We start from the raw sequence: 17,416 nt of genomic DNA, 5'->3' as shown, positions 1-17,416 counted from the left end.
CTTTTTTTTCTTGGCTGGGGCCGCTGGAGTTTAGGTCAACAGGAAGTCGACAAGAAGTGCCATGATCTGATGTGTCTTGTTGGTCTCTCTTAGCATGTACCAGCAAAAGGGGAGCAGTTCAACCTCTGTAGCTGTTAGCGTCTCTTGGTTGGCTGGCTTTCTATTTTGACTTGACGGGGGAGGGGGGATATAAATAGCAGTCTTTGAATAGGATAACTGCAGAAGGAAGAGAAGGGGTGGGGGTTAGGCGAGATGGAAGCGGCGCCAGTGAGGATAGGAGTGCCAGTGTCTCTGAACAGAGGGGAAGAGGGGGGAAAAAAAACCCCCGATACAGCCGTGGTCTCATCTGTGCACTCACTCAGTCACAAGGATGATTATGGTTGAATGCAGTCAAAAGAGAGAGTGTGTGTTGTGGAGGAGAGCGCTGAGGGATGAAATGCATGATTAATTCATGACCCTGAGAAGCAGACCTCTCCTCATGAAGGAAGGTAAAGTAGAGATTGTTGTCGAACACAAGCAGAAGAATGGCGCAGCCCTATGACACTTGCACCACAGTGCGATGTACTATCATGATCAGCACATGTCAGAAATGTCTGCCGCTTGTATCAGTCAGTGTGTCTGTTGTGTGAATTTTTTTTCGAAATACAATTTAAATAATTGACATCTCTCACATGTAACTTCGGTTGTCAGCGTTTTTGTGTATGGTTTTGCAGACTAGCAAAGAATGTAGAGAAACCAAATTGTAAATTCGAAGCCTAATTTGAAATGTACGCCACTGTTAACGAACTAACATTTCTGTATGTTTGCAACATTGGGCCATGAAGCACATCAGTCTGATTCTTTACAAATTTGCAAAGCAGAAGACTTGCTTACAAATGTTTGAATGGCTTCAATGGCGAGCCCTTGATGCACTGCCAACTGGTGCCTGGTCTGGCGTGTATCTAAATGTGAAACCTCGAATGGTCAGGTGATAACCTCCCCTTTTTTCCTTCCAGACGGTTGATGACGATGCAATGGCAGCGTGAATGAAGCTTGGCGTGGGGAGAGCTGAACGATGCCCAAAGGTGGGGGTTCTAAAACCCCCCAGCTGGACCACTTCCCACTTAACACCGACATGGTGGAAAAGCAGGGTGGGAAGAAGGTAAGCAAGATAAAACCACAGGCACACAGATTGCTGGGAAAAAAATCTCTGTGGGCGACCATTTTGCCACTTTCTGCCAATCGAAAATGACATCGCAGTTGCTCAGAGCTCAGACAACGACCAATCACCGTTCACTTGTTTTCTGAAGCGGAGCCAGGATTGGTCGTTACCTGAGCCACAAGCAACTGTGATGTCATTTTCAGTTGACGACAACTGACAAATTGGCCGCCCCCCATGGCAGACAAACACGGGTGGATTTTGCTGCTTAACTCCTATTCCACAAACGCAACATGAACAGAATGTGGGGTTTCAACTAGTGGGGCTGCGCCAAAAATATTGTGAAGAATTTTTTTGGCTTGACTTCCCCCTCTAAGCTATTTGTTTTTTGTTTTTCATCGTATTTTTTTCTTTATTAATCATCCGATTAATTGGTTATCACCTTTGTTCTGCCAAATATCAGAATTGAGATAGGCCTGAGAAAATCCCTATCAGTCTGGGCCTTGTCATGTCTATGCAGTGTAGGAAACGTTTCCCTAATTTGACACGTGCCGCGCTGGTGTTTTCATAAGAGCAGAACTGTTTCGATACAAGCGGTAGCAGTAGCAATAAGAAGCAAGGCACAGAGAGGTGCAGTTTATGCAGGCATAGATTTACAACCCTCTGCAAAGGATTGCATCAGACTCTGGCATGGAGGTGTGTGTGTGTTTGTGTGTGGAGGGGGGGTGTTACTGAAGCACTCAAGGGTGGGTCGAAAGCAGAGTGAAATGAAAAAAGCAGCCACTGCTGGAGACCGCAAGGTGTCATATGAAGGCGCACATCCAGTCACAGCTTTAAAAATAGAAATCAAAATAGCTTTAAAATGTACCTCTCTTACTGCTTGCGTTTTATAATCACCCGTTGTGTCTCCTTTTGCTTATAACGCAACTTCAAGTGTCCTGCTTCCACGTACGGCACGTCAACGTTCTGACTTTGTCTTGCCCAATGTAAACTGAGAAGCTGCTCACTGTAGCTGAACGCTGTTGGTTTCTACTGTACCATGACATCATAGTCTTGTGACTGGGGCAGGGCAAGGGGGAGGAGTTTAGAGAGCCCCTGCATAATTGAAAACATGCCCTGTGGGTAGAGACAAAAGCATAATTTGTATGAGGCGGTGATGTACATCTGCAGAGTCTACGAATCATCCGGTTCCCATCCAGCGAGTCCAGTTGCTTTTTGGCCGATCTCTGATGCATCCTAAAATATACAAAATAATTTTTTTTGCTTCTCGTATTTAAAATTGTGTGGCCCATGAACCATTTTAAAAACTCAATCATTTCTCTGTGTTCCAAACTGCTTTGTTACTGTTGACGGTCTGAACAACTGGAAGTGTTGGTTATGTGTTGCTATACTTTTCATATTTTGTCCAATTTTACAGTCAAAAGCAGGAACATGTGAAAATCACAAATATACAAATTTATAGGTCTGAAAAACATGTAAAAATGGCAGATGTACTTGTGTGAATAACTGACACAAATCTCTCCTCGTAATCTCGATGTCCATTTTCTAATCCACGGTTTATATTCTGAGGTCACTAACGATCCCCTGAATGTCATTGACAGGAGAAAGTGTTGTCAAATAAGACTCCCAAATTGGATCGCAGTGATGGGGTTAAAGAGATGAAAGAGAAGGCATCGAAAAGGAAACTGCCATTTACAACTGGAGCAAATGGAGACCAGAAAGATTCTGACTCAGGTAAGAGATTATATTCCATTATAGCCCTCCATCCATCCATTTTCTAATGCGCTCATCCTCGCGAGGGTCGCGGCGGGCGTGCTGGAGCCTATCCCAGCGGTCTTCGGGCAGTCGGCGGGGTGCACACCTGACCTGATTGCCAGCCAATAGCAGGGCACACATAGACAAAAAAAACGTCCGCGCTCACAATTCGACAATTTCGAGTGTTCTATTCACCTGCCATGCATATTTTTGCAATGTGGGAGGAAACCGGAGTACCCGGAGAAAACCCACGCAGGCACGGGAAGACCACCCAAACTCCAGGTAGATCATAATTTGAAAAATAAAATAAAATAAGATAAATAAAAAGACAATTACTTTGCCGAGTAACTAATTACTTTTACAAGGCAGTAACTGAGTTACGAGTTCATTTTCTGGGAAGAAGTAATTTCTTTTAAGATTTTTCATATCATCACAAGTTGATAGAAGAGCATAAGGCCAGATTTGTGGAACGTACTCGTATGACCAGACCTGGCTTTGGTCAAGCTCAGCTTGGTGTTTTCTTTAATTAGCAAAGGAAGGACTATTGCTTGTGCTTGTTTGACTTTGGGATTTGAAGGGTTCACAATTTAGTTTGTGAATAATGTTCCATCCAGCTCAGAGGCTTTGCTCACTGCCTTCATCATCTACTTTGGCTGAGTCGCTACTTTGCTTTATGTTCTGTAATTGCACTTTTGAAAAGCTTTCCATTCCAGTCAAGAATGAAAAACGGGGCAGGCCCATATACGCGTGTGCACGCGTGTGTATTTGGGCGCTCTTTGTGTTTTCGGTCAAGATCCGTATCACCTTGCTCATGCGTTATGGTTGTGACTCCCGAGTGGTTATTTGATTGGCATTCTGCAGCCCTGTGTTGTGTGTTTGTATCACATTCGCAGCCTACACCTTTCTCCTTTTAATGTTGGATTTAAGTGTCGGTCCCCGTGTTCAAGTCATGGTCCTTCAGCTATTTTCCTTTTTGCTGTACTTTTGCATTCTTAAAGAGAGGTTTTATGTCCACAAGGAGGGTGTGACCATTCATCCGAAGAACAATAGCTTGACTGCCTTTTAGGATGCTAACGTCCTGCAAATTGCGCTGCATTGTCATTCAGCCCTTGATATAAATTTTCTGTCACTCCACGGCAACACCTATGATACCATAAAAGTAGCGATGTGAGCAAAGAGTGGCAAAGTGTCCCGTCTTTGTGGCCTTAAAAAAAAAAAAACTAACGTACCTGACCTAGTCTACTGCCCACACTGTTCTTACCGCAAATAATATTCTGTTTGAGCTATTTAAGTTAAGCCTTTAAGGCAAAGGATGCAGTTTGAAACATCACCTTGATTTTGATGGGTTGTCTTCGAGCAGCGCTGTCAAACTCATTTTTGTCGTGGGTCACACTTTAGTTATCATTTCCCTTGGAGGGTTGTTATGACTGAAACCAATTTTTTTTAAAAAGTAAATAACGGTTTCTTCCACTTTTCTTTAAGTTACTGTAATGAGGGGTTTGGTTAGAAGAAAATGCTTACAATATAATATGTCTCTTATTTATGACATATGAGAATTTTAAATTTTGGTAGAGATTTTAGAAAGCAACATGGAAGTTGACATGTTTGATTTGCTTTTGTGGGCCACATAAAATGATGTGGTGGGCCAGATGTGGCCCCCGGGCCTTGAGTTTGACACCTCTGTCTTAGAGAATCTCTCGGGGCTAGGTGGATATTTTTCGCTGAAACTTGTCAGCCGAACGGAGAAGGGATTGTAGCAAAAGGGTCTTCTTTTTTTTTTTTTTTTTTTTTTTGTGCAAGCAGTATTCCCCACCAAATATATTTTTGTCAATTTTAGCTTTCAGTATATCCGTTTTGTAGGCTCTTTGTCCGACCTTTTCTAATTGTTGTCCCGCTATGTCACCGTCTGGCCCGTCTGACATAAATGTCAACTTTGATGTCACAGGCTTCAGCCATTACCAAGCCACATCTCATCGCTTGTTTCATTTGTGATTTGATCTGAAATGAATTATGCATTGGCGATATAGTTCAGCCTGCTCAAAAATCCTGATTTGTTGTTCCCCACTTCCTGGGGATAGGGAGTCCAAATATATTAATTGCGCTTTGGGTCATTATCTTGCCGCATAATAATAAGGATCACAAGGTGACATCTTTGATGAAATTGGCAGGGCAAATATTTCTGAGCTGCTCGCCATCATTGCATTCTGCTATTGCTGTTGCGACTATGAACCTTCCGGAAACTTCTCCATTGGGGTGTTTGCATCCTGTTTCTCAGGTCGTCAGCCCCTTCCAATGCTGCTAAACTGTCTTGCTTAGCCCGTGAGTGAGTTTTTTTGGGGTTTTTTGTGATTTACGCTGATGTGTAGTCCACACATTGTTCCACTCAGGTGCCTGTCACTTCCTAACATTTTTCCTTTGTTTCTCTTCCCAGGCACCTGCTGTGATAAAACTGTAGTGTTACACGCCGCGTGGCTAAATGTATACTTGTGTGCAGCATGACTCTCTTTTTCAGTGCAAAGCATTGAAAAACAAAACATCCTGTTAGCCATTTCCTGTCTCTTCTGCCTCGACTTCCTGTTTTCACAGTTTGAGTTCCCCAAGAAAATCATTGTCAAACCGTGAAGTGGCGCGGTCAGACAGATGTGGTCAAGCTGGTTAAGGCGGTTCTTTGTGACAGAAAGTACGAGCCGAGCCAGTGTTTGTGCCGGCCTACACTTGAGTTTTGTCTCCCGTTTTGGAAGCTCACCTGTGTCATCCCTCGGGCTGAACAAGTTACGCAATTCAAATCGGCATCGCAATGTAGTAGGTGGCAATTTTCATCTCACAAAGTCAGCACAATGTGGCGGGTGGGGGAAGGGATGGGAAACGTCGTTTTGGTTGGTTCATAGATGTGTGTATTTTATTTACTGACTGATTTATCGAGTGTCAAGATAAGTTAGGCTCTTGAATAGTAAAGTTTTACATTTTGTTTGCGTGAGAGCCACAGATTTGTTTGCATTATTACAATCTGACTTACGACTAACTTTATTGGGAAGTATACACAGGATGCCTTTGAGTATTGCTCATGTTATAATGTTACCTGTCTGTATGTTGCGACGGCATTTCTGTCTGCAAATGGTTTGCTTGTTTGGCAGCGGAACAGTGTGGAGGTGGTTATGTCAACTACGAGGTGCAGAATGGTTCGCTCAGACGCATTTTTACAAAATCGTCTAATCAGAAACCAAAATATTTCAGCGGTTGTTTTGTTGATGGTGGATGGGCAGGCAGCCCAGAGACCCAACTATTTGTTGAGAAGAAGCCATTAAAAAGTCCATTTTCCAAAAGTTGTCCCTTTAAAGTGATTTGCCGCATGTTAAACTTGTCTATAGGAATCGTATTTGAATAGCATTCAGTTTAACACTTCATTCACCACGATGTCTTAATTGGCTTTCTTCGATGTATAAGATAAGAAAACCTTTATTAGTCTCGCAATGGAGAAATTCCCAATTCACAGCAGCAAAGTTATGAAAGGAAGAAGTAGAACAACAAAATATAGGAGCTGCTGGAAAGGCAGCCACTCTCGCGGCGCCATTTTGAAGTCAAAATAACAAAAATAACACAACACAACACATAGGACACAGACAGTCGTGCAATCTTCACCTATAGGGATATTAGAAGAATAAACGGGATTATTCATCAGCGTTTGGAAAACGACAAGCTCTTTAAATGGCGTCGGGTTACTGTATAAAAAGACTGATTATGTAATTCTCGTTAAATGAGAATCCGGTGTGCTATTCTATCCCAGCTGCACTTGGATTTGTAGAACAGCGATTCAAGTCGTCAGATTTACAGACTGGTAGTTGCAGCTTTCATCCCGGTGCCTCAAAGCGTTATAAGATATGATTGCCTCTGTTTTTGTGCATTCAAGTAATTTCAGCGGCTTTCGGGCTAGCAGTCTTGTAAACACACTCCGAAAGCGCTAGCGTAGCACTTTCTCTGTCCTGCTGCTCCCAAAACATGTTTTGACTGCTTCTGTGGTTCCCCCCGTTCAAGTCTTGGCAGAAGGAATGTGTCTAAATGGCGACTGCTTTGGAGAGCATTTGAGGGTTTATCAAAGAGGGGTGGGAGTGCGTGAGCTGAAAGCGTTCACAGATGTCCCGAAAGGTTCGGCAAATTTTAACTAGTGACAAAAGTATGTCCCATTTCATAAAAGTAAAAGCAAAAGTTGCTTTTTTGAGGTGTGATTGCTGACAGTAGCCTACCCCCCCCTCAGTGGCCTTGGCATCGGGCAGTATTGTGTTGTAACAAGAAAAGTCAGAGGAGAATCAGGCTCAGACAAGTCCACTGGTGCCTTAGCAGATCCCTGTTTGATTCTGAAAATGTTTCTGGCTCTCTGTCTGGATCTTAAAATTCTGTTTGTAATGTTTTGTATGCTCAAAGATCAGATGTCACGGTCATGATGAGTAGCTGGAGTCCTATCCAAGGGTCATGGGATGGTATGTCGCTGCCGAAAATAATTGCTGGGTGTGCCTTTGTCGAGCAGCTGCTTTTTTCCCGTAGCAGGGTCTCCATTCAGACTGGCAGGCACGAAGGCCGGCAGGCATGTGGTGACCTTGGCAAGGCTGTGTCGAATTGAGTGTACACCATCTATATTTCGTAATAACTGTGGTTCTGCCAAGTCACACCCTCTTCCTGACTTCTACTGATTGGCTCGGAAACATAAACATGCCGCCTGATGCCCTGTTGAGGCCGTCCGTCCTTTTAAAGGGGCAGATGGGATATGAACACTTTTCTGCAACCACTCTTTGTCACTTCAAAACAAAAAGATAACGTGGGATTATTTCATAAGAATTTTAGAGAGACAGAGAGCCAGACCTATTGGCACAACCGTATGACACACCCAGTAGTATTTTGCCATACAGATGGAAAATAATACCAAAACACTGCTGAGAAATCATTTAGACGGGATTTGGAGCTGGCAAAGTAAGATGGCCGTCGGTGGCTTCAGTTCTCCTGATGTCAAGTAAGCGGCATTGAGGTGCACGGTTGATTTTTGGGGAAATCAAAACATTTTAAATCCACCTTATGATCCGAAAATTACGGTCAATGGCAACCAAAATGTTTGGGGGGGGGGGGGTTTCCTCAATGCATGCATGACCCCACCAAATTTACTTGATTGCCAAGAAAGTTATAGCAAGTTCATGAAGTTAGTTTTATAAACAATTCACATGACATTTGTACCCCTACCAACACCAGCTGCCCACCTCAGACCAACAACTTTTCAGTCACTTTTTACTTTTCCATCTGTAGTCTCATTAATGAAACACAAATACACACACACACACTGCAACTTTCAGTATATCGCCATCACCCAGGCAGCCTTCATCTTTGGCAGCACCCGAATTTATGTATCTGTCTGACATATTTGTTTTCAGAGTCACATCCTCCTCTTGTTCTTTTATGTCTTTTGCAGAGCCTTAACGACTACACTCAGAAAGACAGAATGACTAATTTGCAACAATAATGCTGTCTCAAATTTTGGCAGTTTTATCAGTAAACCATTTCATACTCACTTCTGCCTGTTCCTGTGTGTCCTTATTAGCCACTAAAATTACATGCACTTTTTTCCCCCCCACCACAGAGAAACCAGGTCCAGAGCGGAAGCGCATTAAAAAGGAGCCCACAAACACCCGGAAGGCAGGCTTGCCGTTTGGAATGGGGATGCCGGGCATCCGGGCAGGGTACCCTCTCTCCGAGCGGCAGCAGGTGGCCCTGCTCATGCAAATGACTGCTGAGGAGTCCGTAAACAGTCCAGGTGCGTGCTTATCATGGAGACCACGTCTTATGTTGCACACTAGGGAAGAGGATTAAGGAGGTATTGGCAAATGCCGTTTTACAGAATAGCAATGACATTAAACATCGTTACAGAGAATTGTAGGTAGGCCAATGAGAGTTCTTCATTCCTCCCTTATCCATGCATTAGTTACATAAACAGAATCCACAGTGTCTGATTTCTATACTTAGTAGCATATGTGTTTGTAAATCAAACACTCTTCCTTCAAATACCGTTTGAAAAGGAAATATATATTCCTGGAAATCCATTTGATGCATGACCCGAGGCATGCACATGACAGTTTCAAATATCATTTGGCTGAATTAGCGAGCAAATTCAGGAATCAAAGGCACTGGCCCGATCTTCTAAATGTTGGGAAATACTGGTTAGCGCAAATGCATCAAATTCCTCTGCCAATTCTTAGTGTGATGATGCCACGCTGTGGCCAAAAGGCAAACAACAGTGCAGCACTTACTGGAAAAAATGAAAGTCTCCATAATCAATCTGTTTAATGTATCGAATGTAATAATTTGGTCTTTTTTTTTTCTGTTAACAGACACAACACCAAAGCACCAGTCACAGTCCAGTCTAGGTCAGAAAGGAACGCCAAACTCTGCATCTAAAACCAAAGATAAAGTAAATAAAAGAAATGAGCGAGGAGAGACTCGGCTGCACAGGGCAGCAATTCGTGGTGAGGTACGCCGCATTAAGGAACTCATCAGCGAAGGAGCAGATGTGAATGTAAAAGACTTTGCAGGTGAGAGACTGATTTTATAGTCTTTTTTTTTTCTTTGGCTTTTATGCTATTGTAATCTACCGCTGCAAAGCAAGTGACTTTTGGCGCAGGTACAAATATTTGTTCTCATTGTACGTAGGCTGGACTGCATTGCATGAGGCTTGCAACAGGGGATATTACGATGTGGCCAAGCAGCTGCTGGCAGCCGGAGCAGAGGTCAACACCAAGGGTTTGGATGACGACACCCCTCTCCACGATGCATCCAATAATGGACATTTTAAGGTTAATTTGTTTTTTTTCTTCCTTTTTTAATGCAACTCAGTTTAAGATTTGGGTAAAGCTCAATGTTGCATCACAAATAAGATATGTTGTTTTGGATGTCTTCAGCACCAAACTTGTATTATCATATGAAACGTGATGAATTAGTTTCACACCATAAATCATAAGAAAAAAAAGTTATTGCATTTTTTTTCAAACCTTCACCTAATTCTGTCATTTATTTCAGGTGGTTAAGCTTCTTTTACGGTATGGGGGGGACCCACGACAAAGTAACCGAAGAGGTGAAACGCCTTTGAATGTTGCCAACTCTCCAACTATGCTGAATTTATTGCTGGGGAAAGGCACATACACCTCAAGTGAAGAAAGTTCCTCAGGTGTGTAGTTTAATACGAACGCTGATGAAGTGCTTTGTGATTCCTATCCTATCTAATTCTTATTTCTTTACCTTTGCCGTTGTTTTTTTTTCCTCCACGCAGAATCTTCAGAGGAGGAGGATGCTCCCTCGTGCGCCCCTTCCAGCTCTGTCGACGGCAATAACACAGACTCTGAGTTTGAGAAGGGCTTGAAGTTAAAAGGGAAAGCATTGGACCCTCCTAAATCTGCTGTCACACCCGTCAAAGACGAGTATGAATTTGACGAAGATGACGAGGAAGAGCGAGTCCCCCCCGTGGATGATAAGCACCTCTTGAAAAAAGACTTCCGTAAGGACACAGTTAGCAAGGCCAACAGTTTCATCTCCATACCCAAGATGGAGGTCAAAACCTATTCCAAAAGCAACTCGCTGACACCAAAGAAAGCCGTCCGACGGATCATCTCGGACAGTAACAGTTCAGATGAGGACGACAGGACGCTCTGTTTCACGCCGGCGCCGACGCCGCGACAACAGGCCCTTCAAACAAATGCCAAGACAAGAGACTCTGGAAATCTGAGTTCCAAACAACTGAAAGACAAGAATAAAGTCAAAAAGAAGAGGAAGAAGGAGAGTAAAAACAACGTTGGCAAAGAAGTCCGGTTCGGTAAAGTCAATGACAAATTCTGTACGTCCGATTCTGATTGCGGCGATCTAGAGAGCGAAGACGATAAAGGTTCCAACAGCATTAAGGATTCTTCAATGATTGTGAAAGAATCCTCCGGCTTCAATACGTCCTCCTCCTCGCATGTCAACTCTCAGAAACAAGCGCCGTCACTAGCAGAGCAACACCCAAAGCAGTGGAGGACTGATGGCTGGAAGACGGTGTCATCTCCAACATGGTCGGATGTAAGTTCTCTGTCTGACTCGGTGAGAACCAGGCTGTCCAGTGAGTCAGACTACTCCTCTTCCGAGTCCAGTATTGAATCGATAAAACAAGTGAAGCGGAAAGGACCAGACAACAAAAAGAAGAACAACAATGTCCACAATAACACAATGGACAAGAAAAACTCTGACATCTACAAAAATGCCACCGCTGATAGTACAGCCTCCAAAACCGACGGGGACGGTAAAGTGCTCAAGAAGCATAAGGTGAAGCACAAGCACAAAAGCAAAGAAAAGGAGAAGGCCCCCAGCCTCGTGCTCAATCAAGACATGAACGAAAAATTTGTCAAAAGCTATTCGTTTGATTTTGATGATTCAAGGCAAAAGTCTGTCACCGTGGAGTCAGAATCACCGGCCGAAAGCAAGATCAAGTTATCGAAACATGAGAAAGACCATTCCAAAAAGGAAGAAAGGCTCTCCAAAAGCAAGTCTGAAGAAAAGGACTGGTCATCGGGCAAGGACTCGCATAGAACAGCGGAGAAGGAGAAAAATAAGAAAACTAAGGACTCGGTCAAGGACAAAGCAAATAAGGACGAGCGAGAGAAGCCCCTGAAATCTGACAAGGAGAGAAACGTCAAGGAAAAAGCCAAGGAGGAGAAACAGAAAAACCATAAAGAGGAGAAGAAGAAAAAGTCAAAGGAGAAATCCCGGCCAGATAGGAAAAATGAACAAAAAGAGGAAAAGCATCTCAAGGTTGACAAGGAGAAAAGCACCAAGGAGGAGAAATGTAAAAAGGACAAAGTTCTCAAAGACGAGTCAGAATATGAAAGCTATGACGTCAACAACCGTTTCCTCAACCTGGATGACACAAAGCTCAGTGCCTCAGATGACCATCATGACCGATGGGGCTCAGAGATGTCCTCGGACTCTTCTCTCTATGGAGATGACAGCTGGGATGTCCCTGTCAAAGAGTATAAAGAGTACAAAGCCAATAATTCGGTTAAACTCATTGTTGAGACCGTCAAGGAAGAGACGAGGAGAAAAGAAAAAGTGAAAGACAAGAAATCGGATCATAGCGAGAAAAGACCGGAGAAGGAGGCCACATCCAAAAAGAAAGACAAAGACTGTTCGGAAAAGACGAACGAGAAGAAAAAAGATTGGTCGGAGAAACAAAAAATGAACTCCGGTCACTCTGCTGAAAAAGATAAGAAGCGGAAAGAATCCACAGAAACGGGTAAGGACAAAAAAGACAGAGATTCCCTGGACAACAGCCGAGAACGCAAAGATTCGTATGACTTCATGAAGGAGAGAAAAGACACGAAACTCAAGCAAGAGTCAATTCGGGAAGACTACGGCAATGACTCGTTCTTCAAAGAAATGGACGCTGTCAGCAAGTCATGCGACATCCGCGAGAGAAACCATTCTGGTAAGGAGAAAGAAAAGAAGTTTGAGGGAATGGAAAAACGAGAGAAAACAAAAGCAGAGAAGCACAAAGAGAAAATAAAAGACCGAGGTGCGGACCAGGAGAAGGACAAGAGTGACAAATTCTCCGCCGAAAAAACGGCCAAGGAAAAGGACATTGATCGCGCGGCCAAAGACAAGAAGGAAGGCCTGAAAGACAAACACAAAGAGTCTCACGGCAAGGACAAAGATCGAAAGATGTCATCGGAGCAGAGCAAGGACAAGAAGGAAAAGACCTCCCAAGACAAACATACCGACAGAGAAAAGGATTTCTTTGACGTGAAAAAAGAGGAAAGAAAGCCAGAGAAAATCAGAGAGAAGACATGGTACAAAATAGCAGACATTTTCACGGACGAAAGTGACGATGAGGAGGACGGCTACAATGGCGCTCACGTTTCTGACTCGATCAGAAAAGATTCGACACCTGATCAAGAGGATCTGGATCACTTTCCATCAGACAAAGTCAGGAAAATGTCATCAGAGACGAAACACGGTGCCGAGAAGGCGAAAGAGAAAGACCATAAGGAGAAGAAGAAAGAAAAGACCACCTTTGACACAGGCAAGGAGCGGAAGGGCTCCCTCGAGAAACACAACAAAGACAAGAAAGAATCTGCCGATGTCAAACATAAGGAAAGAAAAGACCGAATGTCGGTGGACTCGAACCAAGAGAAGAAAAATAAGCAGAAGCTCTTGGACAAAAGGGAAAACAGTGAGGATAAAACAAAAAACAAATACAAAGACAAGACGGACAATCCCAAGGAGAGGAAGCCGTCAAAGGGCAGTGGTGAAAATGAAAAGTCCCTCCTAGAAAAATTGGAAGAAGAAGCTATGAATGACTACAAGGATGACTCCAATGACAAGAACAGCGACATTTCGTCAGACAGTTTCACGGACAGGGGCCACGAGCCGATCCTCGCGAGTTACTATGATTCCATCGGCCTTGCCGATATGGCTGATGACAGGAGGGACTCCCTTTCTATCTCCACACCCCAGGACAAGTTCAGAGAGAAAGAAAGACATCGGCATTCCTCCTCCTCCTCGTCCAAGAAAAGCCACGACAAAGATAAAGAAAAGGTCAGGAAGGATAAACGCGACAAAACGGAAGAAATCAGAGACATGTACAGTCGCAGGGAAAGCTTGCCTTTCGAGAAAGAGCCCATGCCTCTCGAGGCAGATCCTTACACTTTCCCGTACAGCGGGAAAGGAGATGGCGAAGACGATTTTGAGAAGACGTTAGAATTTGAAAAAGAGATGTCCAAAAAAGACAAAGCGACTGCTGTCATCGGTGACAGAATGAAGGACAAAAAGAAAAAGGAAAAACATAAAGACAAAATTAAGGAGGAACGGAACAAGCACATTGATGGATTTGGTTCGTCAAAGCATTCCAAAGAAGATGTCAAGTCAGGATTAAAAGAGAGCCCTCAGGTCACAATTTTGAAAGACAGATCAAAAGAAGACAGCCCTAAATTTGACCTGAAAAAAGACAGAAATCGGGATCTATTGGAGAAAGACAACAGATTAGATCACGCCAAGTCGAAAACTAAAGATGAAAATGAAAAGCTCAATCTGTCCAAAGACACTGGACGGAAAGATAACCGGCCACGTGAAAAACTCCTGGTCGATGGTGATTATCAAATGACGAGCTTTGGTCAGATGCTGAGTCTGAAAGATCAAGAAATCGAAGAGCGCCACAAAAGGCATAAAGAGAGGATGAAACAAATGGAGAAGCTGAGACCCAAGTCGGGAGACCCGAAACTTAAGGACAAAGCCAAGTCCACTGAAGAAGTGAGGAAGAACCGTGGTGAGCTCTCCTCGAAGAAGTCATGCAGCTTGGAGTCTGGTCTCAAGGAGAAGAAGCTGAAGGACGTTGGCCTACCAGCTCAAATGATGTCCCCGAGTCGGAAGTTCCAACCGCCTGCAGACAGCCACAACTCAAAAGACTGGCTGCCCGGCCATCAAATGAAAGAGAACCTCCCGGCTTCTCCCAGGTCGGAACACAACAGGCCGACTGGAGTGCCCACACCAACATCCGTCATCTCTTGCCCTAGTTACGAGGAAGTCATGCAGACTCCGCGGACTCCGTCTTGCAGTGCAGAAGATTACCCGGATATTATGCTTGATGGGCTGGATTGCCAGAACTCCTCAGCCATGACGATGTCTATGAATGCGTGTTCACCGTCCTTCTTTGAAAGGTATTTTCTCATTTGATTTTGTCTTTTTTTTTTTAATCTGTTTGTACCATTGACTCTTTTCTAATGTTCTGTCTTTCTTTTACCCATCAGCAGGTACTCCCAAGGTTTTCAGGAAGGCACATGCCCCACCCCAGCAAAGAACCTCCAGCTGCCGCTCATCAGCCGTTCTGCCTCCTCTGATGTACGCAGGCCTCTGGAAGAAGAGTTCAAAATTGAGGCTGACAAGTTCCTTCGACAGCATAGCGATCCGTCGGTTGAATTTGACCCGACTACTGGTTCACAAATTCTAGAAGAGAAATCGGCCTCTGCGGATAGACTCGAGAGCTTGCCCTCGCCCTACTTCTCTCCCATTAGGTTGTTGTCTCCTCGGCAGGAGCCGAGTCATCCCGCACCAGATCTGGCAACACCGACGCTCCCTTGCACGGAGACCAGTGAGCATCTTTCTGATGGTGTTTACAGCAGTTACTTGCCGAAGCCATCTACACCTGTTCACAGGCCAGATCCGCTGGAGCCCTGCTTTGACATTGCTGCACCACCGACGCCGGCTCCTGCAGCACTGCCCCCACTTGACATTGATGACATCTCGGAACCTCACCACAGTGAGCCTAACCTCGTCCTCTCAGATCTCCCCTCTGTCATAGAAGAAAGGGATGAAGAAGAGGAAGAAGAGGAAGATGAAGGCGAAGACCTCGATTTAGATGAAAGGAGAGATGACGATCATTGTGCGGCGCACGAGACGCTGCAAACGCAGGAACCCCCCTCCTTCCCCGCTCAAGTTGAGGAACCTTTGAGAAAGAGCTGGCACGTTGAGTCGCCAGATCGACAAGATCCAGAGGTTGAGCATTTCACTCCTCCGCATCCCGAACCCGACCATGGAGAAAACTGTTATGATCACAGCATGAGTTGGAACCACGAAGTGGACCTCAAATCTCCCCATCGGACATATGGGGAGATCGAAGCTGCCGTCTCCAAAATAACCAGTCCTTATTCTCATTCAGAAGGTGATCTGCAGCACTTGTCCGGACACCCATCTGTAACTCCTCCATATGCCACCTGGAATAGGTGGCACAAGGAAGAAGACCCTGAGGATTTTGATGAGCAGAAGGAGGCTGTGGCTGATATTCCTTCTCTCGAGAGACCTGATACAGCTCTGGATGAGGAGCCCAGTTATTTAAATACTTCCTCATCCTCCACAAGACTCGAGTCTTTTTTCCAGGACTGCAACAGATCAAATATTGAGGTTACTCACCAGATGGACACGGAGACCGCATGTGAGGAGCCAGGCAGCAGGCAGAGCACGCATACCTTCTGTCCTACCACCGACGGGCATCTCACTTCAGCTGTTGCTCCTGAGCCAGTTGTTCCTTGGGCAGATCCGTTCTCTACTGATGCAGATGAGCTGGATGACCTTGGACCATTCTCCTTGCCTGACCTCCCGCTCCCGGAAAAGCCAGAAGAAGCTGAGCATCGAGACTCTGATTTTGTTGACCTGAACAAGTCTCACATCAGACATACAATGATGGATGTTGATGACCCGGACTTGATGCAGGTAGACCATTCAGGTCATGTGGAGACTCCATGCTCTGCTCAAGACCAAAGGCTGGGGGAACCCACTGGGCAAGATTTAGTTGTCCCATCATCGCATAACACCTTTCAGCAGGAGTTGGACCCCGAGCCTCAGAGTGTTCCGGTCAATAGCCCTCTGGCTTTCACGCAACATAGCATCATGTTGGAAAGTAAAATGCCATATGGAGCGCCGGATGAGTCCGATTCACATATGTTGTGCTCACCAGTGAAATCCGAGACCAGCCAACTACATCACATCCAGATTCAACCCCTGCCCGAGTCTTTGCAGTTGCCACAAGACGACACCGTGTCCGTTGACAAGTCAGAGGCGAGACAGGAGAACGTCTCCGAGCCCCTCACCGAACCTTCCTCACCCGATCCTGGTCCCCATCTCCCAGTGGCTGTTACCCCTCCCAGTTCAATGGAACATTCAGACACTCAAGAAACAACACAAAAGCCAGTGCAGGTACCCCAGAGCACAGTGTCCACGGATATTCCCAAAAAGGTGGAAGAAATCCCTCAGAGGATGACACGCAACCGGGCAAAGAATCATCTTTCTGCTGCGGTTTCTTCTCCAACCATAACTTCAACAACTTCCCTGTCTGTGACCATTAGTCCAGTAGTGACCATTAACGCAATTCCTACGAGAACGCCAACTCCCAATTCAGTTTTGGCCTTTTCATCTCTGAAGAAAGACAAAGACTCGTTGCTTGGCATTTCATCGACTGCATCCAATTCCACTCTGACTCTCTCTGTACCAACTTCTTTGACCACCTCGCCTACAGTGGTTCTGAGCAAAACAAGCAAAGGCCGTCCACTACCTGTAGAGGAAGACGATTCTCAAACCCAGCACCCGCGGAAAAGGAAGTTTCCCCGTTCGACTGGGCAGCAGGTGCAAGTACAGCTCGTGAACACGGCCATGCAACAGACGCGGGAAATGATTCAGCAGACGCTGGCTGTCGTCGTCAACGCCATAAAGTTGGATGACATCGAGCCTTACCACAGTGATCGCTCCAACCCGTATTTTGAGTATCTGCAGATCAGGAAGAAAATTGAGGAAAAGAGGAAAATACTGTGCTACATCACCCCGCAAGCTCCGCAGTGCTACGCTGAGTATGTAACCTACACTGGCTCATATCTGTTGGATGGGAAGCCTCTCAGCAAGCTTCATATCCCAGTGGTAAGTTTCGGTCGATTTGTCTTCAGAATGGCAGCATGCGATAGTTTCGGTCTCCTTTGGCAA

At 44.9% G+C, this 17,416-nt stretch overlaps 1 protein-coding gene across 3 annotated transcripts in view; it reads left to right on the top strand.

Moving 5' to 3' along the window:
* Positions 1 to 17,416, top strand: part of ankrd11 (ankyrin repeat domain 11) — a 75,333-nt gene that overhangs the window by 52,989 nt on the left and 4,928 nt on the right. For 2 of the 3 annotated variants that reach the window (XM_086107713.1, XM_086107712.1), the window contains exons 3-10: positions 996 to 1,141; positions 2,740 to 2,872; positions 8,514 to 8,687; positions 9,262 to 9,462; positions 9,581 to 9,723; positions 9,947 to 10,094; positions 10,197 to 14,607; positions 14,698 to 17,353. In XM_086107713.1, the coding sequence (XP_085963839.1) occupies positions 1,055 to 1,141; positions 2,740 to 2,872; positions 8,514 to 8,687; positions 9,262 to 9,462; positions 9,581 to 9,723; positions 9,947 to 10,094; positions 10,197 to 14,607; positions 14,698 to 17,353 (7,953 nt within the window). In that variant the 5' untranslated portion in view covers positions 996 to 1,054. The remainder of the gene's footprint in view (positions 1 to 995; positions 1,142 to 2,739; positions 2,873 to 8,513; positions 8,688 to 9,261; positions 9,463 to 9,580; positions 9,724 to 9,946; positions 10,095 to 10,196; positions 14,608 to 14,697; positions 17,354 to 17,416) is intronic. The other variant, XM_086107714.1, reaches the window with a different exon arrangement.

This window comes from Hippocampus guttulatus, chromosome 3 (genome assembly GCF_054856545.1).
Source record: "Hippocampus guttulatus isolate MCC_2025c chromosome 3, RoL_Hgut_1.0, whole genome shotgun sequence".
NCBI lineage: Eukaryota > Metazoa > Chordata > Actinopteri > Syngnathiformes > Syngnathidae > Hippocampus > Hippocampus guttulatus.
This window is presented reverse-complemented; position numbering and strand designations above follow the sequence as displayed.